At 44.6% G+C, this 25,518-nt stretch overlaps 2 protein-coding genes across 2 annotated transcripts in view; one reads left to right on the top strand and one right to left on the bottom strand.

Moving 5' to 3' along the window:
• The window catches only part of ACAA1 (acetyl-CoA acyltransferase 1), a 31,981-nt gene continuing 6,463 nt past the window's right edge, over positions 1–25,518 (top strand). The window contains exons 1-10 of the mRNA XM_074946372.1: positions 1–211; positions 11,049–11,142; positions 11,496–11,553; positions 16,227–16,306; positions 16,697–16,739; positions 19,820–19,918; positions 20,588–20,668; positions 23,864–24,054; positions 24,211–24,390; positions 25,288–25,343. Of these exons, the coding sequence (XP_074802473.1) occupies positions 29–211; positions 11,049–11,142; positions 11,496–11,553; positions 16,227–16,306; positions 16,697–16,739; positions 19,820–19,918; positions 20,588–20,668; positions 23,864–24,054; positions 24,211–24,390; positions 25,288–25,343 (1,065 nt within the window). The 5' untranslated portion in view covers positions 1–28. The remainder of the gene's footprint in view (positions 212–11,048; positions 11,143–11,495; positions 11,554–16,226; positions 16,307–16,696; positions 16,740–19,819; positions 19,919–20,587; positions 20,669–23,863; positions 24,055–24,210; positions 24,391–25,287; positions 25,344–25,518) is intronic.
• Positions 22,521–25,518, bottom strand: part of DLEC1 (DLEC1 cilia and flagella associated protein) — a 64,512-nt gene continuing 61,514 nt past the window's right edge. Inside the window, exon 39 of the mRNA XM_074946371.1 lies at positions 22,521–22,932. The gene's annotated coding sequence lies outside the window, so the exon portion shown is untranslated. The remainder of the gene's footprint in view (positions 22,933–25,518) is intronic.

Here is a 25,518-nt window from a genome sequence, read left to right on the forward strand (position 1 = left end):
TCCGGGAGGCTGCTGGCCGGGGCGCGCGATGCAGCGGGTGACGGTGGTGCTGGGGCACCTGGCGGCTAGGCCTGCCGGGGGGCCGGCGCTGCGGGCGGCTCAGTGCGGGGGGGTAGCGACGGCGCCCGGCCATGACGGGGAGCAGGACGACGTGGTGGTGGTGCACGGGCGGCGGACCCCCATCGCCAAAGCCAAGCGGGGCGGCTTCAAGGTAACCCCGGTTGGGGGAATCCCGAGGGGGCCCCGGCGGTGGGGGCTGGGGGGCCAGCCCCTAGAGCCGCAGTGGCTGGCTGGGGCTGGGGGGAGCCCTGAGGGGAAGAGGGGTTTTGGGGTAGGGGGCTGGGGGGAGCCCTGAGGGGAAGAGGGGTTTTGGGGTAGGGGGCTGGGGGGAGCCCTGAGGGGAGGAGGGGTTTTGGGGGGAGCCCTGAGGGGAGGAGGGGTTTTGGAGTAGGGGGCTGGGGGGAGGAGGGGTTTTGGGGGGGAAGCCTGAGGGGGTGGAATTTGGGATTGGGGGTTTGGGAAATTCAGGGGAGTAGGGGTTGGGGCCGGGGCCCCCACGGTAAAGGGTTTTCCCTCTCTGCTCTTACACTGTGTGCCCTCATCTCCCCTGCTTTAAAGGGGGCTCTGCACTTCTTTCTCTGCACCTCTATGTCCCCTTCCCCTGTGTGCTCGGGCTCTCCCCTCTCTGCACCAGGGTGGCTATATGAGGGCAAATCCCTAGTGTAGACCTGCTGCACGGATATTAGAAGCGTGCAAGTGACTGTATTGGTGCGAGTCGCTTTCTGCACTAGTGCAGCGTCTGAGGGCATAGACATTGCTGCTGCAGCTGTGCCACTGAAGCATGCCTGGTGAAGACGCTCTATGCCGACGGGAGAGCTCTCCTGTCAGCGTAATAAAACTTTCTCTGCGAATGGCAGAAGCTATGTTAGCGGGAGAATGGGCAGTGGTAAGAGCCACCCAGGGAGCCCAGGCTGCTTTGGGGAACCCTGGACCCTCCACCTGCCCTGGGCAGGGGCTAGGGTGCCTGAGAGCAGCCCCCAGACCATGTCCCCGTCTCCAAGGGCACACCGCTGCCCATGGGCCCTGGTGACAAGCTGCACCTGCTGCCAACTGTGCTTTGTGCCTGTCAGAGTCAGATTCAGGACTCACATAATTTGTCAGACCACTCTGTTTATTAGCAAAGCGCTTTGCCAATGCACCCAGATATGTGAGCCCCTCTCTGAGGCTCAAGCTAACTTATTTATACAGATAAGCCAAAGCCAATTTAACGTAAGAGATAAAAGGAAGCAGAAACTGACAAATATACATACATATCTTATTTGCATACTAATGTTTACCAATCTCCTAGCTCAGTAGGAGCTCTAAGTTAATTAGTTTGAGGACCCATTGTCTCTCACTCCTTAATGTTTCTCTTCCTGACAACTGTATTTCAACAAACCCTTCAAGTAGCATTTCTTTAATGAATTATAATTTCAATATAATTCATTCTACTTTCAAATGCCGAAGGCAGCTGTCACGTGCAGCACTGCTCCTCCTGTTGCCTCTGGCCTTCCCAAATTGCAAGCCTCGGACAACGCCCCCCCCTCCATTCCCCAAACTATGCCCATGCCACTGCTGCTCCATGCCTGCCCGAGGCTACTATGCTGATGTTAAAAAATGGGCGGGCATGACCCTCCACCTTTTGAAAGTGTTGGGGCCCTGGCTTCCTTGGTTCTGGGCTTGCAGGATGTGGGGGCCCAAATGTTCTTTTTGCCCAGGCCCCCAGTAAATCTTAATTCACCTCTGATTCATAACTCTGAGAGACACAAGTTATGCCAACATAAACTGTAGTGTAGACATAGTCTAAGGCATGGAACCAGTGGATCTAAACTGATAAATCCCCAATGTGTTGTGCGCAAACTTCTGCCCTGAAGCCCCGGCCTGGCTATCCCTGTCTGCAGGAGGTCTCTTGCCTACTGTAGGTTTGTGACCTGAAAAGCTGCTCTGTTTCCTCTTAAACAGTGTATGGAAAGAAGATTGATGTAGTCATTAAATAAAACTAGTTGGCCAGGTTGCAAAGGCTTTGCACTCAACTTGCAGCTGTTTGCCTGAATAATGTGAAGAAGAGCTCTGTGTAAGCTGGGAAGCTTGTCTTTCTCACCAACAGACGTTGGTGCAATAAAAGATATTGTCTCATCCACCTTGTCTCTCTAACATCCTGGGACTGACACAGCTACAACAACACTGCTTACATTAGTAATGTGACAACATTTGAACACTGCATCTGAACAATTCCAAAATTTTAGAGAATATTCTGGGCATCAGTGGTCAAAACCCTACTGATTTTGAGGAAAAGGGGGGAAATTGAAGACACACGAAGCCTCTGCCTGCTCTTTTGCAGAGGGTCTCAAGACTGTGTTATCTATAGATAGGGCTTCTTATTTTAAGCTTTAACTGATAAACACCCTGTAGTGGGGTGGAATAGCCTCCCTCCAGACTTGAGAGCGAAGGACCACTACGCTCCCCCTGGTGGGCAAAGCCGAATTTGCCCCGCCACTCTTCCTGGAAGTACCAGAGCGGGACAGGAAGTATAAAGGGAGGACTCTGCATCTCAGTTGAGCAGAAGCCAAGGAAGGAGATGGATGCCTCCACTCTGCTGTGGCACCCTGGAACTGAACATGCACTCTGCAGCACCTGCCCTCGGAGAAGACTGACCCTGAAGAGGAGTTGCCGGGACTGCTGTCCACTGTGTACCCAGAGGAGCCCGAGGACCTGTGGACTACAGAGGTACCAAACTCTGGGGAGATAAGAAGTAGCCCAGGGATAGCCGACTACTGTCTGGCTATGTTGCTGGCTGACTCTAGGTCAGTGTGTTGCTGCTGGATCCCCGCTGACCCAGTGGCGGACCACTCCGCCATTGTTAGGGCCCTGGGCTGGAACGCCATGGAGTTGGGTGGGTCCGCATTCCCCTGCCACCCTAACCTTGGGCCAGGAGGCCTGTGTAAGTCTACTGTCTGCCAAGCTAGGATTGTAAGCTTGGCTGGCTCTCCCCCCAATGGAAGCTCCTAGACTGTCGGGACGCTCACCCCTGCCAGAGCCTGGACTGTGGGCTAGTCTACACTGGCAACATTAAAGCGCTGCTGCAGCAGTGCTTTAACGTAGCTTGTGTAGTCGTGGCAAAGCACTGGGAGAGAGCTCTCCCAGTGCTCTAAAAAACCCACCTCCACAAGGGGCGTAGCTCCCAGCGCTGGGAGCGTAGCTCCCAGCGCTGGGAGCATGGCTCCCAGTGCTGGTGCACTGTCTATACTGGCACTTTACAGTGCTGAAACTTGCTGCACTCAGGGAATGAAATGAGCGGTTATCCAATAAACACTGGAAAAACAACAGAAATGGCTACTTGTTTCTAAGGGCTTGTCTATGTGGAGCAGTAATGTGCACTATGGGACGGGGGCGGTGATTTCTAAAGCTCGCTAATGTGTTGCAGATGAATTAATCCTTGTAGACCCTCTTGGTGGGCACTAAAGGTTCCCTAGTGCACTTTAATGTGCTACTGTTTGAAACAGTACCATATTAAAGCACCTCAGGGAACATTACAAAGACTGCTCATTACAGTATATGCTATTGTAATGGTGCATACAAAAAGCCCTGAAAACCCCTGCGTTTTGGACATTTACATAAAACACAAATGCTGCTCTCCCCTCCTACCCTCTGACAAATATAATTTATAAACCCTCAAAACCAGAAGGCCTATCTATAGAGTAAATAACTGGTTGATCGCACCCATTATGCCTTTTAGCCTAACAGTTAGCCCATCTCATCTCTGCTCATCTTCCCAAAGGAGTTTAATAGATTGACATTCAGAATGTCAGTCTCCTAGACAAATAATAATGTGGGTTGGGGGGAAAGGAATGATGGTACATGTATTGCTCCTGGTATGGGGGAGTAGGATGGGGGGACTGTGATATGAGGGAAGGGGGACCCACAGAACCTCTGGCAGGGGGGAAGGTGGAAATGGGGGGGGGGGGAACATACACCCAATGGCATAGGAGGAATGGGGAGGTGCACACACAGTGGCATGGGGAGAAGGGGAGGCCCTGGTATAGGAGGAATGGGGGCACACAATCTCTGGCAGGAGAGAGAATGGGTGGAGTTGGGAGTTCCTGAAAGAGAGGGGGATGGAAGAGTGGCACACAGGGAACTTGGGGGAAGGGGAGGGATGCAGGAAGCCCCAGGTATGGTGCAAGTAAGGCTATGAAGTGTGAGACCTCATAGCTAAATGAGGATTTTAACTGTATGTTGCGATTTGGAAATTGAGAGGAATTGAAGCAGTAGACAGAGGTTAATAGGAATTAATCTCTATACTGAACTGGATATTAAATAAAAAGAATTATAATGGAATGGCAGCTTGGTTATAAAAGACTACTATTGTAAGCATTCTAAAATCTACATGGTGACTCAGATTGTCTTGAAATTTGCTAAAAAGAAAAGGAGTACTTGTGGCACCTTAGAGACTAACCAGTTTATTTGAGCATGAGCTTTCGTGAGCTACAGCTCACTTCATCGGATGCATAGCATATCGTGGAAACTGCAGAAGACATTATATACACACAGAGACCATGAAACAAAACTTCCTCCCACCCCACTCTCCTGCTGGTAACAGCTTATCTAAAGTGATCATCAAGTAGGGCTGTTTGCAGTGTGGAGATAGGTTAGAGGTCCAAAGTTGGGTCATGTGAGCTAGATGTTCCCAAGATAAAGCCCCTTAATTCATGAGTTTACAAAATCGTTTAGTTCTTATAACGTTTTTCAGAGTAACAGCCGTGTTAGTCTGTTTTTGTGCACATCCAAGGCTCAGACTAAGGTTCTGAGCCTCTCCAAACTGATATTGTTCTGGATTAATCTCAGATAGTGCATGGCATGTTTTTTCACACCCCTGACAGACAAAAATTTTACCGACAAAAGTGCTTTTGTAGACAAAGCCTAAGTTTGTGGAACTCCAGCTCAGCTTTGTTAGAGAGCTTATTCCTTCACTCTCCCACTTCCCTGGTCCTTCTCGCATGAACAGAGAGCAACAATACCCGAAGTCCGAAGGTGCAAACAATTCGATGTTTATTGGGGTGAACTTCCAGCAAGCTTAAATACAAGTTCCTTTTTCCTTATTTTCGAATCCCAACTTACTTCCTGTTTGCCCCTAATTTATATAGTAATATTCTTAGCTATACCTTAACCAATCATTCTACTGAAATTTAACTAACCAATCCTAACATATTGTAACATGATTAGCTAACCAATTATATCCCACCACAATAATTAGATTACACCCAGCAAAATTAATTGTACAGCAGACAGAAACAATCACAGAACCAGACAGAGATTATACAGACAAACAATAGCAAAGTGGGAACTATAATGACAAAACAATACAGAAGTGAGGATTTCACATCCCAGCTATTGATAAGTGAGGTCTTGCCAGACAGGATGCTATCAAACTAAGTTTCCTTTTACATTTTCTAGGCACTTCCCTTTCTCTAGAGGTGATAGGAATACAATCCTGTCCTGATAGTGCCTGACAGCCCAATAGCACCTTATTTCAATGTGACTAGTTTGGAATGTGGGGATGTGACTGTTCGCTTCCTAGCTTATGGCTGCCTCTGCTGCTTAGCCAAAGGCCTTAGCCTAAGAACAGGGCCTCAGACTGTCACAGTAAGAGAAGGACCTTACACTGGCAGACAGTGATTTTGATTTTTTCTTTTATACCTCTGACTAGCCAAGTGATAAGAATACACCGAAATTCTTAAAGTACAGGCCTTTACAGACAGTCCTGAATATCTATATCTTAACAAGCTTGAACCAAACTGATGCTTCAAAGGAACTGAAGTGTATGTGTGCAGGGATAGAGCTTCTGTTGCAAGCCAGAAGGTTTGCTGGCAGCCAATTGTCACAGTAATTGAGTTGCTCAACATGAACATGCTGTTGCCATTGGCACTGCCACTGAGCTACACCTATGTATTGAGTTGGAGCTCTATTCTTGGCCTCTTTCAGAGAATGTGTCATGTGCATGTTCCTGGCTCTGCCTGCATTCTGCAGGAGCTACTTTTGGAAGCTTTATCCTGAGACCAAAATTTCTGGTTTAACAGCGATATTAAAAGTGTTCTAAAATCCACATACAGATTCTGATTTTCTGATTGTCAAGGAAATTAATACTAATTAGAGGGAAGATGGAAGACTCTAGTAAGCAGTTAGGGTAATGTAATCCTGCCTCATTCTCCTCAGCCTTATCTATCCCCATTGAGGATGCCCCAACATGCTAGTAATACACATACTAGTGCAGTGGATTAGGGAGTACTGTATTAGGTGTGATGGGTTGGACCCCCGCCCATCCGGGATGCCATGTGATGTACTGGAGTTTCTCTGAGCCCACCTGCTCCACCAGCCTGGATTCCCTCTCCCTGTTTTGCTGAATTAGGCTCTCTGGCCTCTTGCAGCGCACACACACACAGGTAGAACCACACCCATCTGCAGACACAGACTGAAGTCAGCTCTGTGTGAGTGGACTCATCCAGCATTCATGTGCACACCCCTCAGTGTGAAGAGAGATATGCACATCTTCTTGCCCCTTCAGTTAGAAATTTCACAAACTGGGTTTAATAATAAACAAAACAAATTTATTAACTATAAAAGGCAGATTTTAAGTAGTTAAAGGAATAGCAAAAAGAACAAAGCAGGTTACTAAGCAAATAAAACAAAACACGCAAACTAAGCTTGATTCACTAAAGAAATTAGCTACAAATAGTAATTTCTCACTATAAATATTGTCACAGGCAGATTACAGAGAGTTTTGAAAGTTGGCAATAATTCCAAAAGTTCCATCACCAGCATCCAGCAAGAAGTCCACAGCCTGGATTCAAAGTCACACAGGTTCTGGGATGGGTTCTCATGGCGGACATGCCTTCGTCCTCTGTTGTTCAACTACTGAATCCATAGGGTTGTCTCAAACTCCCCTATTTATAACCATTCATACCCAGCTCTGACTGGCTTAGTCATGTATGCCACCAGACTGCAGACAGTCCCTGTGACAACAAAACCCCTGTGCACTGTTACTGACATGTACAGAACTCAGTACTGAAATGATGGGTACTTGATCCCTCAAAGTACATCTGCACTTCTTATATCAACTCTTCCAGTCTGCTCCAACTGATCCCTCTACAATTCAGTACAGCTACGCTAAACACAGCTGGAGTGCGTGCAAATAAATACTACAGAAATACAAGACACACAATGGCACATTTTCTTAGTTGTCCTGTACATCTGCATATTATGGCACTACCCTTACTGAACCATTCCCAGTGGCTATTACCAGCTTAATGGGATAGGTCAAGATTGCATTGTGGGGTGGCGTTTTTCTTAACTCTGCATTTCCTGGTTGTCAGACTTTTGAGTGTAGTTGAATTTGAGGTTCTGGAAGGGCACAAGGCACCACCAGGCAGGGCTAAATTACCCAATAGGCAGACTAAACATGTGCTTAGGGCACCAGCAAAGCAGGGGGCACCAAAAAAATGAGTGTTTTTTTTTAAAATTTGATATTTGATATTTCAAAAAAAGCATTGAAGTAGTCATCATGGGGAAAAATCAGAACTTTGTTAGACTTCCTTACATGCCACTACACACTCTTCTCCCATTTTTCTGTTCTCTTTTTATTACTTATCCCCACCTACCATGTGCTGCGCACACTCTCAATCTTGTTGGCCGCAGTGCTGTTGGTGGTTGTCCGGTGGCAGTACGTTTTTTCTCAACGGTCCAGTTACTTTATACATTTTTCTCTGCCCCAACACTCCAATGGGCAGTTCTTAAACCATATTTGGGCAATGATTGTATGTTGAAATCTCCTTCTAATACTCGCTGGGAGGCACATGCAGTGGCAACAAGTACAATTCTGGAGTCCTACTCAAAGATTGTGGATGCATTAGAAAGTATAGCTGAAGACCAATCACAAAAGGGAGAAACTATACGAGAGGCAGAAAACATTGCAAGCAAGATGCAAGAACTAGAGTTTGTATTCATGTTGACCATGTGGAATGAAATTTTACAACACTTTTACCACACAAGTCAAGCTCTCCAAGAAAGAGAATTGGATTTGAAAACGTGTAGACCTCTGTCAATCATTAGCAGACCACTTACACACTTTGAGGAATGACTTCGAAAGATTTGAAGTCATATCAAAAGATCTCTTGCCTGATACTAACTACAGAGAAGCCCAGTCCCGCAAGCGAATCAGGGAAAAAACAAGCAAATGATAGCTGTGCAACAGAAACAGCATTGAATCTTGGAGACAAATTTCACGTATCTACTTACTACACTATAATTGATACACTTGAAGCTCATATGAAGAGGAGAGGTGAAGTGTACAAAGAAGTATCAACTAGATTTTCTTTTCTAAACAGTATGGACTTATCTGACAAACAATATTTGCAAGGTTTCCAAAAGCTAGTTGACTCATACCCTGTTGGCTTGAACATGAATCTCTGTGGAGAAGTGCGGCAGTTCCACTGTTATATGTGCGCAAAGTTTAATGAAACAGGAAAAATGAAATTCAGTCACATTGATCTTCATGACACAATATTGAAAGACGGAATACAGTGTGTATTTCCAAATGCAGAGATTGCACTACGTATTTGTCTAACATTGATGATTACTAACTGCTCCACAGAATGCTCTTTCTCAGCTGAAAAGAATAAAAAACTCTCAGAGAACAACAATGTGTCAGCACAGACTTGATTCACTTTCCCTATTGTGTATTGAAGCAGACATGTTTTCGTCGAGTCAGCTTCGATGAACTTATCCAGAATTTTGCAATCAGAAAATCTAGAAAGAAGCTGTTTTAATTTCAGCATACATGTAAATTTTGTGTCATTTCGAAAAATAAAATTTTATTTTACGGTATGGTATTGTGTTTATTTTGAATTACATATGGGGGGGCACCATAATCTTTTCAGTGCTTAGGGCCGCTAAAGGTCTTAATCCAGCCCTGCCACCAGGCAACCTTATTTCTGCATTAGTGAAGCTTTTGGACTAAGGTTTAAACAACAAAGGCTCTTTCTGGGTCGATTTAGTATAGCATCAATCCTGTGAAGCACCAAGCTCCTTCAACTCAAGTATATCAGCTTTTGGGATCTGGCCATATATCTTCCCAGTGACCTCTTTTTTTTGCCAAAATAAACCCAGGAGCCATAGAATCTAGTTTGAAATGCTGGGCTGTTGTGCACTGTTATGGCTAACAAACTGGAGCTGCTTTTGAATTGGAAAGATTTACAACAGCACTATTTCTTGTACTTACCAAAGCAGAATGGAAGACAGCGTGTTGTCACAGGGCTTGAAAAATCCACAATGTAACATGGACAATATACAAATGTTGCTCTAAATTGCAGAACATATGGTTAGTTACTGGTATATTGGCTGGTAGGATTAGTAGATCTGCAAATTTTTCAAGCCCTGTACTAACATAAATCAGTTGGCCATTAAAATAGTATGGGGGCAAGTCAGTGGGAAGGCATTGTTTCTAATTTCCCCTTAAAGCAACATTCACTCTCTTAAATGCTCTTCATAGCATGTTTTATTGGACTGAGTTCTGTTGGTGAGAGATCCAAGCTTACACAGAGTTCTTCAGGAATCAGGTCTGGGAAAGGTACTCGGAATGTCACAGATGAATACAAGGTGGAAGAGATTGTTTAGCATAAGTAGTTAACATGTATTTCAAGGGACCCTTCAAGGTGAAGTGGCCTGTTAACAGCCCTCTAGTCATAGGGAGGAAAGAAATGGGTGTCGGGGGGCAAAGGCAGCTGGGCGGGGTTGTTAGTGCGTTATAGATTGGATTTATGGCTTATTACAACAATGTCTATATTCAGTCCATGGTTTTTAGTGTCTAGCAAAGTTATTAATTTAAGCTCGCAGGCTGTCTTTTGAAAGTATTGTGCAGATTTCCTTTGAGGATGAGAACTGAAAGGTCAGCTATAGAGTGATTGCTTTGTGAAAAGTGTTCAGCCACAGGGGATGTGGTGTTTTTCTCTTTTATCATTTTCCTGTGAGTTCATTTGAGAGCATAGTGATTGTCTGGTTTTACCCACATAGTTGTTGTTGGGGCTTTTATTGCATGGGATGAGATACACAACATGTGATAGGCATGTGTATGACCCATAGATCTTGAAAGGTGTTTTGTGGGGGGTGTTGATCATTGTAGCAGTGGAGATATGTCTGCAGGTTTTGCATCTGTTGTTCTGGAAGGATCTGGTGCCACTTTGAGTTGGTGTATCCTAGTCCATGGGGAGCTTGCTTCTGATGATGAGCTTTGGAGAGGTTTGGTGGGTTGTTTGAAGGCCAGAAGATGGGGTTTAGGAAAGATTTCTTTGAAGATGGAGTCGCAATTGAGTATGGGTTGTAGTTGCTTGATGATGTCCTCTATGGTTTCCAGTGTGGGGTGGTAGGTGAAAATTAGGGGTGTGCAGTTGGAGAGGGTTTTAATTCTCTACTGAACAGGTTCTCTATGGATATTTGGGTGCCCGTTCCATGATGCAATCTACTTCTCTGGTAATGTCCTTGTTTGGTGAAGGTGGTTTTGAGTGTGTTAAGGTGTATATCACAGACTTTCTCCTCAGAACATATTTTGTGGTATCTGAGTGCCTGGCTGTAGATAACAGATTTCCTGGTGCGTTTGGAGTGGTTACTGGATTTATTAAGTTAGGTGTGATCATCTATGGATTTTTTGTATATAGTTGTCTGTCAGGTTCCAGTGCTGAAGCTGATTGTGGTGTTCAGGAAGTTGATGCTAAACTGGGAATGTTCCGGAGAGAGTTTAATGGTTGGGTGATGGCTGCTGAAGTACATGCCTCAATACAGAAATAACCCACGCTTTGGCTGCACACCTCTCTTTGCTTGAAAGTTTCTCTTTCTCTCACTAACAGAAGTTCATCCAATAAAAGATATTACCTCACTCACCATGCTTCCCTAATATCCTGGGACCCACACAGCTACAACAACACTGCATACTTCACAGGATGTGCCGTTTTTCCTTTCAGGATACTACTCCTGATGAGCTGCTCTCTGCTGTTATGACAGCTGTCCTTACAGATGTCAGTCTGGGTCCTGAGAAAGTGGGAGATATCTGTGTTGGTAAGTGAGCCCTCTTCATCCTGAACTTAAACTTCCAGTCTTGGGCCTCTCTCTGAAAACAAGAGTGCCCTTTGTGACCAATGGATGCCATCTAGGCAGAGCTCTGAAATCAGCAGGGTGTTAACACTACACTAGAATAGTATTAGTTTAATCTCCAGTGTGTCCTCTGCCGGGGGGCTGTTTCCTCTTCTGTCAGGGGTATGGGCTCTGATTTAAGAGTTCTTCTAAAACATTGACTGTCGTGATCTTAATCTTAATTAAGATCTTAATATGCTCAAGCGTCTACAGAGTGTTAAATAGCCAGGGTAAAGAAAATGCAGCTAATTAATTGGAATTAATGCCTTTGCATGTAGGGAATGTGCTGCAACCTGGAGCTGGGGCTTTCACTGCAAGAATTTCCCAATTTCTAAGGTAAATTTTCTTTCTCCTTGAGTGAGACTCCTTTCATTGTGTTCTCTGGCACTGAGTTCTCCTGGGTACTGAGAGAAAAGTGGAGATGTGACTCTTGAACTCTTCCAAAGCCAATGTCCCCATATCTTTAAACTAGAAGTTAAACCTTGACTCATAGTTCAAAGTCCCTGCTTATTTTATATCGTCTCACACATTTCAGACTGGGAGGAGCAAGCTCTATTGCACAATATAGTGTTAGCTTTTAATATATTCTCTTACATGTAGTTACCAATTTCTAGCAAAATTAGCAAAAATGAGGTAGAAAAATAATTTTGGAAGGCAGGAAGGAAATTGGTAATGGTATGAACAGCTTTTCACCCACAGAGGTAAAGTCAGGTTGGGTTGGTAGTAACTAAGTCACTACTGCACAAATGATTAGTGGCTCTTGTGAAATGATTTGTTGGCTCTGCCCAATACCTCGTGAATCATTGTCTCAGTTTCTTGCACCAGCACAACTGGCAATGATAACAGAGAGGTTAAGGACTGAATTCTCTTCTCACTGCTAGTTGGGTTCACTGGATGCCAGGGCTGTGACATTGGTGTTGTGTGACTAAATGCTTTCTCCAGGGACTTACTGTACCTGCTGCTGTTTGTACCACAGTACAGATCACTGAGTAGTCTAAAGGTCTTTTCTACACTACACAGTCGGGTTTTGTCAACAAAACAGTGGAGGTGTACACACTGCAATGTGCCTTCCGCCAATTTAACTCTCCTGCTACACCAACGTAATTAAACCATCTCAATGAGTGGCATAGAGCTTTTTGTGACCAAGTGAGAGTGACACACTGTCAGTGTAGACACTGATCTCCAGGAGGTATCCCACAATGCCCATCGTGACCACTCTGGTCAGTAATTTGAACTCCACTGCCCTGCAGCCAGTAACACAGGCATGCGCCCCTCCCCCTTTAAAGCCCCAGGAATTTTTGAAATTCTACTTTGTTTGCTCGGTGTGGACATTTCACATAACATATTTCCAGCTGCCCATGCCGACTTTTCACAGCAAACACGCTCCAGTCTGGAGTACACTGGAGTTGTTGGGTCTGTGAGGAGAGGAGGCTGTGCAGTCGCAGCTCCGATCCAGCCGTAGGAACGTTGACACCTACGAGCAGATTGCTCATGGCCTGGAGGAGAAGGGGCACGAAAGGGACATGCAGCAGTGCCATGCTAAGATCAAGGAGCTGAGGCAGGCATACCAGAAGGCAAGGGAGGCCATCGGTTGCTTTGGTGTGGCACCAAAAGCATGCCGTTTCTACAAGGAGCTGCACGCCATCCTCGGCAGTGACCTCACCTCCCCCACCCAGAGCCTGTGGATACTTCAGGGGCACTGGAGGCAGCAGCCAGCGGAATCCACCCCGAGGGTGAAGTGGTGGACGAGGAGGTAGAGTTGGAGGAGGATGTCGGACAGGCGACAGGGGCATCCGGTGGTGTGGCAAGCCAGGACCTCTTTTTGACTCTGGAGCGGTGTAGCCAGTCCCAGTGCTCTGGCCTCCCTGAAGCAGAAGGGGGAGCACTGGTAAGTACTCGTTTTGATACTACACGGTTACATGAGGTAGAGATGTCCTTAATTTTGTTATATGCTGCACGTGGGAGAAGGGATAGAAACTAACCACACTAGCTACTGTTTTCATCTGCTTCTCATTCCCCTATGCAGCTATACAATGTGGGCCCTGCAAAAAAAAGTTTAATGCACACCGGGATCACCTGGGAATCCTCCATAGAGATCTCTAGGAAACTTTCCTGAAGTTACTCTGCAATCCTCTGCCAAATGTTCCTTGGCAGAGCTGCTTTGTTTCTTCCCTCCATTGTAGGAAACTTTGCCATGACAATCAGCAATTACTTCTGCAGGAACCAAAGCAGCACACTGGCAAGCAGCATGCAGACTCAGTCTGAAATCACACACATGCAGGAGATGCACCCTTGCATCCTCGATTACCCTCAGTAGTGAGATATCCGCTTCAATCACCCACATCTGTGGAAAATGGTGCCAGTATTCAGAATAGTGTCGTAGTGTTCCTAGGCACTTGTACTGATCCCCTTCTGAAACCACTCAGACCCTTTGTATCATCCTGCACACCCTAGGCCAAACTCATCATGTTTAGTGTTCTGGCCATGCTGTGTGCTTGCCAAGGGAAAGTGAGAAAGACATGTATGTAACTTTTATGATTCAAGATTGCGAGTGCACACACAATACTGACTCTGTGTATTGTTTCTTTTGTTTCTGCAGAGGTGCCCTTTAGGACCAGCTCCTACACACCAGTGTAGCGCCTCCATCAAACAAGCAGGCAAATAAGGAATAAGGAGGACGTGTTTTGAGAAGTGGTGCAATTGTCAGATCATGCAGATAGCGAAAACAGACCGTAGAGAGAGACAATAAATGAGAAACTAGAAATGGATACCCAGGAGAGGAGACAGGGGCAGGAGCGGATAATAGAGGGTCAAAGGAGCAGATGGTAAAGCTCACAGAGAAGCAAACAGATGCTCAGGTCCCTGATTGTGCTGTAGTTGAAACATATCCATGCTAGAGTTCCCCGGCAGCCCATTCAGAACTGTGTTCCATGCCCTCCAAAAACTCTCTTCCCCTCTCCCCCTCATGGCCCTGGCACTCCCCCCCTAGGGACATGTTCCATAATGACAGCTGGACTTACACACAGCTGTGGAATCTCATTTCAGAGAGTGCTGCTCAGTGTCATGTTTCCTGTAAGAAATGTAAATCTGTGTATTTCTCTCTTGTAAAACTAAGTTTTTATTAAACAGTGGTTCTTTATTTGTGTCCTACACGCAGTGGTTGCAGCAGAAATTCATACCCAGTGGCAACTGGCACATTTGCAGACTACAGTTGACATTCAGGTAGCAATCATTATAAGGGTCGTTCAAGGTGGCAAGTAAACAATGCCTGGCTGAATGCTTTACAGAAAGATACATTACTGGAGCTCTCTATCAAAATGCAGCTTCAAAGCCTCCCTGATTTGAATAGCCCCCCTGTTGAGTCCCTCTAATAGCCATGGTGTCTGGCTGCTCAAAATGAACTGCCAGGTGATCCACCTCAACGCTCCACTTGTGGGGAAACTTTTCTCCTTTGGCTTCACAAATATTATGCGGAGCAGAGCAGGCTGCTATGACCATGGGAATATTTTCCTCATTGAGGTCTAAATAGCCAAAAGGACAGTGCTGCGACCCTTTCATCTGCCACACACATTCTGCCATCATTCTGCACCTGCTGAGCCTGTTGTTGAAGCAAACCTTGCTGCTAGGAAGATTTCCGGTGTAAGGTTTCATGAGCCACGGGAGTCAGGGGTAGGCTTGGTCTTCCAGGATCACTGTGGGCATTTAAACATCCCCTATTGGAATCTTCTGGTCTGGAAAGAGAGTCCCTGCATGCAGCTTTCTATACAGACCAGTGTTCCTGAAGATGTGTGCGTCATGCACCTTCCCTGACCACCCTACATTGATGTCAGTGAAATGCCCATGGTGATCCACAAGCGCCTGCAATACCATAGAGAAGCAGCCCTTTCTGTTGATGTACTCCCTCGCAAGATGGTCTGGGGCAAAAATTGGGATATGCATGCCATCTATTGCCCCACCTCAGCCATCCACCATTTCCTGCACATTGCCCAGAGTTACAGTCCTTCATAGCAGAAGGTGATTAATGGTCCTGCACACTTGTATCACTGCAACCCCCACAGTGGACTTCCTAACCCCAAACTGATTCACGACTGACAGGTAGCAATCTGGAATTGCCAGCTTCCACACAATGATTGCCACATGCTTTCCCAGCTTGAGCGCAACTCTCATTTTAGTGTCTGTGCACCACAGGGCAGGGGCGAGCTCTGTACACAGTTCAAGGAAGGTGGCTTTGCACAGCCACTGCTTGTCATCCCATACTTGCATCACAATCCAGTCCCACCAGTGGATGCTTGTTTCCTGAGCCCAGTAGCAATGGTCCACTGTATACAGCTGCTCCGTGAATGCCAATATCAATCTTGAATTGCTTCTTTCCGTGGTACATAGCAGGGCAGGTACCATGAATTCCTGTTCAGATTTGCAGCTCATGAAATACTGCAGGATCAGTTGCGTTGTGTTCGTAACACTCATCACAAGACTGGAGAGCAGTGCAGGATCCATGCTTTCAGGCAGAGATGGCAGGTGCAAAATTTACAGGGGCATTTGAAAAACAGTGCGATACATGTTTGGAGTCCCATGGGATGATGGGATTTAGAAAACTGCATCATGGGGCTGTGAGCCCACCCCATGATGCACTACAATCCATTCCCAGAAATCCAAGCGGCAGAAGGTGGCGATTTGCACAGTAGGATAGTTACCCACGGTGCACTGCTCTCCCTATCATGCTACAGCACCAACTGTGGACAGGCTTCGCCAAAAGAAGGAGCATTTTGTGAACATGCACAAGTGATGTAATTACAGTGGTTTATGATCGTTGATGTAATTTAAGTCGATTTAACTCTGTAGTGTAGATATGGCCTTAGAGGAGTCTGACAACAGGTATATCTGTCATTGTGTTAGAATTGACTGAGTTAAAGATAATTTAAGAGATTAGCTTCCTCTTTAAATTTGTTGTTGTTTTGGTATGTGGTGTCTTTCACTCTGTGCCTTTTCTGTTGTGTCTTCTGTTCTAGTGGCATTCCAGAGACTGTACCCATATCATGTGTTAACAGACAATGTTCCTCTGGGTTGCAAGCTGTGATCAATATAGCTGGTAAGCATGTAATGAGCCTTATGGGCAGTCAGAGAATCAGAATTTTCCTTTATTGATGGTGATTTAGACTGCTGGAGCCAGACTCTGAAATAATGATTTGATCCCTAATTCTCTCTCCCCTATGAATTTCTTATACTTTTGTGTGACTGAATATAGCCTTTATGTCTGGAAGAAACTTTCTGTGAAGATCCCATAATTCTACTCTGTAGAAATGTTAGCTAAAGGAACTCAATATACTCCTAACAGTCCTCTCTGAAAATTATCACTGTCCTTGAAAAAGCGTGGGCTACCTTATTCCAGGAAAATATGATCCTCTGAGTAACAAGTTGCTGAACAAATAATTTACTGCTAAGTGGTGGTAAAAATGTTTACACAGTACTTTTGTTGCAGGTGGCATCAGAAATGGGTCTTATGACATTGGTTTGGCCTGTGGGTAAGAAAATTTCTATATACACATTTACTCCTGTAGACTTCTAGATAGTACTTTGCCTTCTAAAACATCTCTCATATGAGAATCTCAAAGTGCTCTCCAAACAAACTTCAGAACTCCCTTGAGGTAGGCATTATCCCTGTATTACAGATGGGTGAACAGAGTCTCTGAGATTAAGGTCTGGACTTTTAAAAAGTGACTAGTGATTTTGGAAAAAAGGAGTACTTGTGGCACCTTAGAGACTAACCAATTTATTTGAGCATAAGCTTTCGTGAGCTACAGCTCACTTCATCGGATGTGATTTTGGGTGCCTCATAGGAGACGTTTTAAAGTGGCCTGACTCTTTCAGAAGGTTTGAGAACCCACACCCTGAAAACCAGGCTCTTTTAAGGTGTGTCAAGCAGGGCACTCAGTGTACCTAGTTTCTCTTGGAAAATGTAGGCCACAGTTACTTGTCCACAGGGTCACAACAAGGCAGTGAGTAATCTGAGAATGGAACCCAAGAACAGAGTGCTAGTTAGTCATCCATCCCTTATAAGCCTTTTTTTAAAGAATTGGTTTGTTAGGCTCCTCTGGTGCCCTGCCATCATGTGCACTTTTTGTGTGTGGAGATCTAAGGACCTGAAAAAATGCCATCTGTGATTGGCTTTTTATAAGCCTTTGGTCAGTTTGTGTTGATCTCAGATCCCAGTTGTCTCATATTTGGAAATGAACATCTCATCTGTGCTAGTCACTGATGTTCCAAAGGAGTGTAACAGATATTTCTTTGTGCACTGTTATAAATGCAGTTGAATTAATACATGGTGCTTCTCTTAGTGCTGGTGACTTTACTGGAACAGTGAGTGGGATGAAATGTACTAATGCTGTACAGGGTAAGGAAATCATGAGATGTAACACACTTCAGAAGAATCTGAATTATACAGAAGCAAAATCTTTTAGATTAAAGTAGTGAGTGTGTGTTTACCTCTGAAGTTTCCAATCTGGCTTGGGTTACTAACTTAAATCAGTAAGGAGATCAATTGTCACTGAAGGTTACAAATCTGTTACCCTAATCATTGCTCTTATAATTCAGCATCATTGAAAATCTCATCTTATGAGAAGATTTATAAGAGTTAGGGTATGTCTGCAGAGTAGCTGGGTGGCGTAATTCTCCAGTCAGGTAGACATACATGTACTAGCTTTGCTCGAGCTAGTGCACTAAAAATAGCTCTGTGGCAACGGCAACTCGGGCTAGCTGCCCAACGAATACAGTCCCACTGGAGCCCCTAGGTATGACTCCCTGGGTATAGCCTAAGCTCCTGCCTGTGCTGCCATGGCCACACCGCTAGTTTTTAGGCACTAATTTGAGCCAAACTAGGGTGTGGATGTCTACTCGAGCTGGGAATTGCACCCCTTGACTGCTGTGTAGCTGTACCCTCAGAAAAGAGAACTAGTCACTACCCTTCTTAGGACTGCTGTGAAGTAACTAGCATAGCAAGGTAACAAGTCTGTCTCATGGATGGATGCATAGCAACTGGCATGTACCAGGAACAGCCTTGTGCTGGCCGAACACTTGGTACTCTGTTATCATTCAAATTCACTTCTGTTAACATGCTTGTTCCAGGAAGTCTTTCAACAGTAACCCACTGAGTTGATGCAATTTAAAGGCCCTGGATGGCTCATGGCACTGGATTCAGTCCTTTCACCTCCTGATCCACAAGTTGTTGGGCTCAGTGCAGGCAGGAGTCGCTGAGTGAAATTCTATGGCCTGTGTTATATGAGAGGTCAGGCTGGATGATCACAATGGTCCCTTCACATCTTGTGTTTAGTAACTTTATGGATTTTAATGAACAAATGTTAAACAAAACAGCTTTTATGTGCCGACCCCTTTACGAAACCAGACACTACCTGTGGCAGTATTCCCCTCCCACTTGTCTCCCTTTACCTTAATCATGCTCAATTGTTGTCGTTCACTCTAATTTAGGGCCTGAGTTTTGCCACCTTACTCTGAGTACTTTCAGTGGAGTCAATTTAAGTAAAGAATAAGATACTACTTAGAGTAAAGGTGCAGGATTAGACCCCTAAATTGTAGGCTCCTTGGGGTGGGGGCTTGTTTTCCTGCTTGCCTGATGGTGGTATGTAAATAATATGGCTGGAAAACAGATACACGGATGGCATAGAATATAAAAACAAACCCTTATCCCGTCTTAGGACTCATGGCTTGATTTAACTTTACATTAACTTATTAGTGTAATAAATGGCTTCATAATCATGGAATCGATATTTTCATTTCTTAATCTGTTAACTCACTTGTAGGACAAAGGCTGCAGCTCTTTGTTGGATAGTAATCCTTTCTTGTTTATCTTGTGCAATACAAGACAAATGGCACCACTTCCATGAAGTCTCTCTGTAGTGGTTTCCTTATCACTTGCCCTGATAGGATCCTAGCCAGCTTTTTTTAAGATGCAACTCTTGCATTTTTATTGCTTTTGTTTATATTTTACCGGTGGAAACTCCTGCCCAGAAACCTTTTGCTTTCCCCGTATGTTTACTGCAGAGAAGGGCTCCAAGAACGAGCAGTAAACTCTCCTTCCCATGCAGTGAAAACACTAGAAATGAACTGACACTGTGATATTCTTCCCTAGAAAAATAACAGGCACCTTAATCTGTAGGGAGGTGGTTTTATTGCTTTACATTTTATGTTGCAGATTGAAACCAGAGTGAGGCACAGGTTAGGCGCCAGTTGCTTCTGCAGTATGATATACAAGGTTTTTATTGGTTTCAGAGTAACAGCCGTGTTAGTCTGTATTCGTAAAAAGAAAAAAGAAAAGGAGTACTTGTGGCACCTTAGAGACTAACCAGTTTATTTGAGCATGAGCTTTCGTGAGCTACAGCTCACTTCAATGAAGTGAGCTGTAGCTCACGAAAGCTCATGCTCAAATAAACTGGTTAGTCTCTAAGGTGCCACAAGTACTCCTTTTCTTTTTTCTTTTTAAGGTTTTTATTAGGATTCTGAGCTTTTGACTGTGCAAATGGTACTAAATTTGCATGAATTCTTCTAAGGCAAACAATGGTAGTAAATTCTAACTTTTCTTCCTGTTCAGAGTGGAAACAATGTCCCTCAGAAATGTAGACACCACTGGTGATGTTAGCTCACGTATGATGGACAATAGTAAAGCCAGAGATTGCCTTATTCCTATGGGGTAAGTGTTATTTTCCTTCCTAGAACTTAGTGATTTTCTTGACTGTGTATCTCATAAGACAATGTTTTGTTGTATTTTAAAATGCACCAAACTTATTGTCTCAAACTTTAATGGTTGACCTTTAGATTCGCTACTGAAGTCTGTGCACTTCAGCGTTTCCTGTGGTTATGGTAGAAGATTAATTGTATAAGGACTGGTAGTAGTCCAGACCTTTTGAAATCAGTCGTCGTTGTCTTACAGTAAAGATCAATGGCTTAATTAGCAGGAGTAGGAGAACATTTTGAGGGGTTCAGAACTGCAAATTCTATCTTTTTAGTGTTTCTAGAAATTTTGCTGCATTTCACAAACGCTGAAGTTTCTATTGCTTTCCATTGTGGAGATGTAGCCAGAATCATATTAGGGGCTACCCCTGCACTCCCCTTCCCCCCAAGGGCTGTGTGTGGGGCCTCTGCATCTGTCCCAGCCCCTCTTCATTTGGAAAGCAAGTGAGCGGATTTGAAACATGACATAATTCTGTCATGTGGTACTGCAGAACACTAAGCCCACGGAGGGATCAGTCAACTTGAGAGTAGAGCTTGCACTCTTCCCTCTCTGCTTGTCTTTGATGGCAAATGGAATTTTAATAAAATTCTGTCTCGGTAGATTAATACCAGTGGTATTTTTTTCCAGAATAACCTCAGAAAATGTGGCAGAAAGGTTCGGAATTTCCCGAAAGAAGCAAGATGACTTTGCCATGGCTTCTCAGCAAAAGTAAATACATGGGTTTTATTTGTGTGCCAAGGAAATAAAAATTACATAGATAATCTAAAATGCTTGATTTCTATAGAGAAAACTTTCCTATTTCCCGTTAACAGTTTTTGTGTTATCCTGTGGTATAGGCTTAAAATGTAACATTTCAAATAACAGCAATGTAGTGAGGTGTGAGTAGGCGACTGCCAAGAGAATGAGGTAGCTGTGACTCCTGAACTGTAATGAGTCACATGACTAAACCCCCTTCTTCTTAGCATATACACAACATGCCTGAGTTGACACGTGACCAGGATTCATCACCAAATTTGGTGGTCTGGTTGGATCGTTAGCTTCCCTGGCTCAGGCCAGCTACTGACAGGGAGTGCAATGTGAATGCTGATCCAAGCCCCCCACTAAGCCCATTGTGTACACATCGCTAGAAAACTTAGTCTAGAGCGTTTAGAGTATCTGTAGTTGAGATCAGGCTTTCTATATTTCCCACCACTCAAATGGGTCAAAGCTTTCATGGTTTCTGTGAAACCCAAAATACAGTTGAATGTGCTTTAGCTAGATGGCTTGAGATCCCCTTGGACTGAAGTCTAATGCTGTGGTAGAAGGAGGCTTTTCTGGAAGGAAAAGTGTGGGTGCAGACACAAAATATGTCACTTCTAGAGAAGCCCTAAACTTGTGAGTGTAGCTGGCGGTCATTGCCGTGGATGTTTTGCTTCATATGAGCCCAGTACAAACTCTAGTAATCTATCCTTTCCTTAGATTAAATTATTGCAAAACTAAATTGATTGATTTCCTGGTGACAATAGAACTGTTTTGATAATCCATAGTCAGCAACGGATTATCTATCTGCAACAATTGGTACCAAGGAGTTAAACTAAATTACAGTAACAGTCTAATCCAGTGGTTTTCAAACTTTTTTTCTGGGGACCCAGTTGAAAAATATTGTTGATGCCCGCGACCCAACGGAACTGGGGATGAGGGGCTCAGGGCTGGGGCAGAGGGTTGGGGTGCGAGGCTAAGGGCTGCGGGGTGGGGCCAGAAATGAGGGCTTCAGGAAGTGGGAGGGGGCTCTGGGATGGGGTAGGGGGTTGCGGTGTGGGAGGGGGTCAGGGCTCTGGGCTGGGGGTGCAGGCTCGGGTGGGGCCGGGGATGAGGGGTTGGGGTGGAGGGGCTCCGGGTTTGAGGAGGGCTCAGGGCTGGGGCAGGGGGTTGGGGTGCAGGCTCTTGGGTGGGGCCAGGGAGAAGGGGTTTGGGGTGGAGGAAGGGGTTCCAGGTTTGAGGGGGGCTCAGGGCTGGGGGAGGGGATTGGGGCGTGGGGTTGGGGCAGGGACTTACCTCCTGCGGCTCCCAGTAAGCTGCTCAGCCAGGGTGCAGAGGCTGGCTTCCTGCCTGTCCTGACACCACAGACCACGTTGCACCCTGGAAGCAGGTTTGGCTCCTAGGCAGAGGCGCGTAAGCAGCTCCAAGTGGCTCTTGCCCACTGGTACCACACCCTGGGAACTGGCCAGTGGGAGTGCGGAGCTGGTGCTCGGGGCAGGGGCAGCACGCAGAACCCTGTGGAACCCTGTGGTCCACCTGCCTAGAAGCAGGACCTGCTGCTGGCTGCTTCCAGGGTGGAAGTGCAGTTTGGGAACAGGTAGGCACTAGCCTGCCTTAGATGGGCAGCACCGCTGATGGGACTTTTATGTCCTGGTTGGCAGTGCTGACCAGAGCTGCTAGGGTCCCTGGGTGCTGAGCAAGGCGACCCAGTGCCTTCTGTGGCCCAAACTTTGAAAAACACAGGTCTAATCAAGTGTTGCCTGGTCCAGCTATTTATGTAATACAGGAAGCCACTGCACAAGCTAGTTAACCTTTAGATTTTGGCCCTGCTCCTAGAAAACTCGCTGTGGTAACTTTTCTTATTGATATTGGACCAGGAACGTAAAAAGGTATGTGTACACACTCATCCCTGCGAGCAGGAGAAGTGGGTGCTGCTCTGTCCTTGGTCTTGGAGTATCTGCGACTGTATTGGCTCATCCTACAGCATTTCACTCTTATCTTTCACTTTCCTGAACCATTACATTTGTTTAAGCATCAATTCACTTTTTGAATGAAAACATGAAGTGGTGGGGTTGTATTTGAGCAACTCTTAATAGTCACCTATTCAGTAGATGGCACTCTTCTCTGACCCATAGGAATAGGAGCATGTGCTGTTGGAGGTGCCATTTCTCAAATCAGATGTCCAGTAGGGGTCCTTAAACCCCTTGTTGGTGTAAAAGAGCCCTTCGTACTTTCTGAAACAGAGTATTGCATCGTAGTGTCAAAATCAGATTCCAGTTTGGTTAATTGCATTCAGCCCCTCCTAAACAGGACCAGTAATTTTAGTTCAATACGGTATTTTTATTTTCTGTCCCAGACTTAATGTTTCTCTGTGCTGAAATAGCTGCCACACTCCATTCCACCTGCATTTTGGTGCTAGGTGAAGTGATTCTGGTGTATGTAGTTTGATAAATTACGTCACGTGATCTGGAATCCTTCTGGGATGAAATTAGATATTTAAATGTTAGTGCATTATGCCAATAGATTTCAACACCCCGGCATAAAGTTCAACTTCTCTTTATTGGAAGGCAGACGAGTGGGAGAAACTTGATACATTCTGTGGTAACTAGCAGGAAAACGTAACTGTCATCATGCTGCTTAGCTTGCTCAGCCTGTACTTAAACTCTTAAAGAATGAAAGAGTCCAACCGTATGTTTTGTTTTGACATTTTTGAAATATTTTGATTTTAGATTTGAAGTGACCTTTTGGTTCAGAATTTCCTTTAATTTTATTTAAATAATTAAAAGTAAGCGTGTGTGTGTGTGTGTGTGTGTGTGAGAGTTTGAATTGCCAGAGAATCAAAAAAATCCATTATTCACCCAGCTCTAGTGATAGCAGGGGTAGAACCTGGCTCTTCCTGCTTCAAAAACATGGCCTCCTTATGCTAAAGGAGAATTTTCATTATGTTAGCAGTATAGGGCCCATTGCACACAGTTGTACAGTTTTATTTCCATTTGTTAAAGACCAACACTACACATACTTGACTATTTTTAAGCAATGAATGATGCATCTGTAAACCAATCCCTTCATAATTTATGTTGTCATTAATTAGCTCTGGTGATTTTAGAAGCATTTGGTACAGTCCTACTCCAGATTTTTAACCATTCATGCATTCTATACTAATAGAGCTGCGAGAGCTCAGCAGATGGGATTGTTTAAAAATGAAATCATTCCAGTGAGGACCACTGTTAAGGATGACCAGGGCAATCAGAAAACTATCACTGTACTCCAAGATGAAGGGATCAGACCTAGTACGACTCTGGAAGGCTTGGCAAAACTGAAGCCTGCCTTCAAGGAAAATGGCTCCACTACAGCTGGTAAGCACTCTCAGTAGATGAATAGTTATTTTTGAATCCGTGTTCTGTTGGCATGTACTGTTAGCCATTTTGTTATCCTCCCAGTCCCACCTGCATTACTGGTAACTAAACATGCCCAGGCAAAGGTGATATTGTCAGTGAATTCTCTCTCGACAGGTAACTCCAGTCAGGTCAGTGATGGAGCGGCTGCAGTTCTACTGGCAAAACGCTCTAAAGCAGCACAGTTGGGGCTTCCAGTCCTAGGGGTGTTAAAATCTTATGCTGTGGTTGGAGTCCCACCCGATGTCATGGGCATAGGGCCAGCCTATGCCATTCCAGTAGCTTTGGAGAAGGCTGGTAAGGTATCATGTTTTTTGTTCTGTTATACAGTGACAAACAAAATGGGGTCCTGGTCCATGAGTAGGGGTCCTAAGTGCTGCAGTATTATAAATCATAATGTGATCTCGGTCACTTCAGCTCATGGAGTTATTTAGCAGCAGTGGGAATACTGATTCATTAAATTTATAATCTTAGGAGAAATCCTGCCTAGGATTATTGTAAGATTCTATTCACATGCATTACAAAATGAAATTATTATTTATATTTTGTATGTGCTCAGAAACTTGCATTGAAACCTTTTACAGTTCCAGCAAAGCATTAATAAGTGTAGCACATGATTTGTTCTCTGATGTTGTGCTTCTCTCATCTTAATATGGGTGAGACACTCCAGTCTGAAATCACATGCCTGTAAATTAACCTCATTATTCATGAATACTCTTCCAGGATAGGCCAGTTCAAAATGGCAACTATTTATATGCTGTAAATAAGCATAGTATTTTACATGTTTTATCCATGGAATTTGAGCTGTTTCTATAATTCCTTTTCATACTCCAGGAATCTCACAGAATGAGTTTGGCAATGAGTTAGGCAAATTTAACAGCAATTCTTTTGCTCTCACATCCTCTCTGAAAATATCCTAAGATCTTTAACCTCTACAAGGGTTGGGTGGAAGGGAATTTTGTTTATATCTTATCCAAAAGTCTAGTAGTGATACTTAAATCATTATGCATAATTTTAAGTTTTATGACCTTTGATATCCAGCTATGCTGCAATTACCCATATATCCCCTCATTCCTGTGAGGGGGAACTGGAAATGTTTCATTGAAAGCCTTCTATTTCGGAATATTTTCTTTCAGACACTATTTTTCATTTATTAAATCTTCTTTTAACTTCTGGTCTCTCTCTAACACACAGGTTTGACTGTGAATGATATTGATATATATGAAATTAATGAAGCCTTTGCTAGTCAGGTGAGACTGCCCATCTTGTTTAATTTTGGATTTCTACGTTGCCTGGTGGCTGAGCAGAATTACATGGTGGTTACAACTGTAAATGTAACAGATCTAGTAAGAGGGGTGTTTAATAAAAACCTAGATGGAATCTTCACTATAGTGTCTTCTGCTTTAGAAACCAAACTCAGGTGTG

Source organism: Natator depressus, chromosome 2 (genome assembly GCF_965152275.1).
Source record: "Natator depressus isolate rNatDep1 chromosome 2, rNatDep2.hap1, whole genome shotgun sequence".
NCBI classification, from domain to species: domain Eukaryota; kingdom Metazoa; phylum Chordata; order Testudines; family Cheloniidae; genus Natator; species Natator depressus.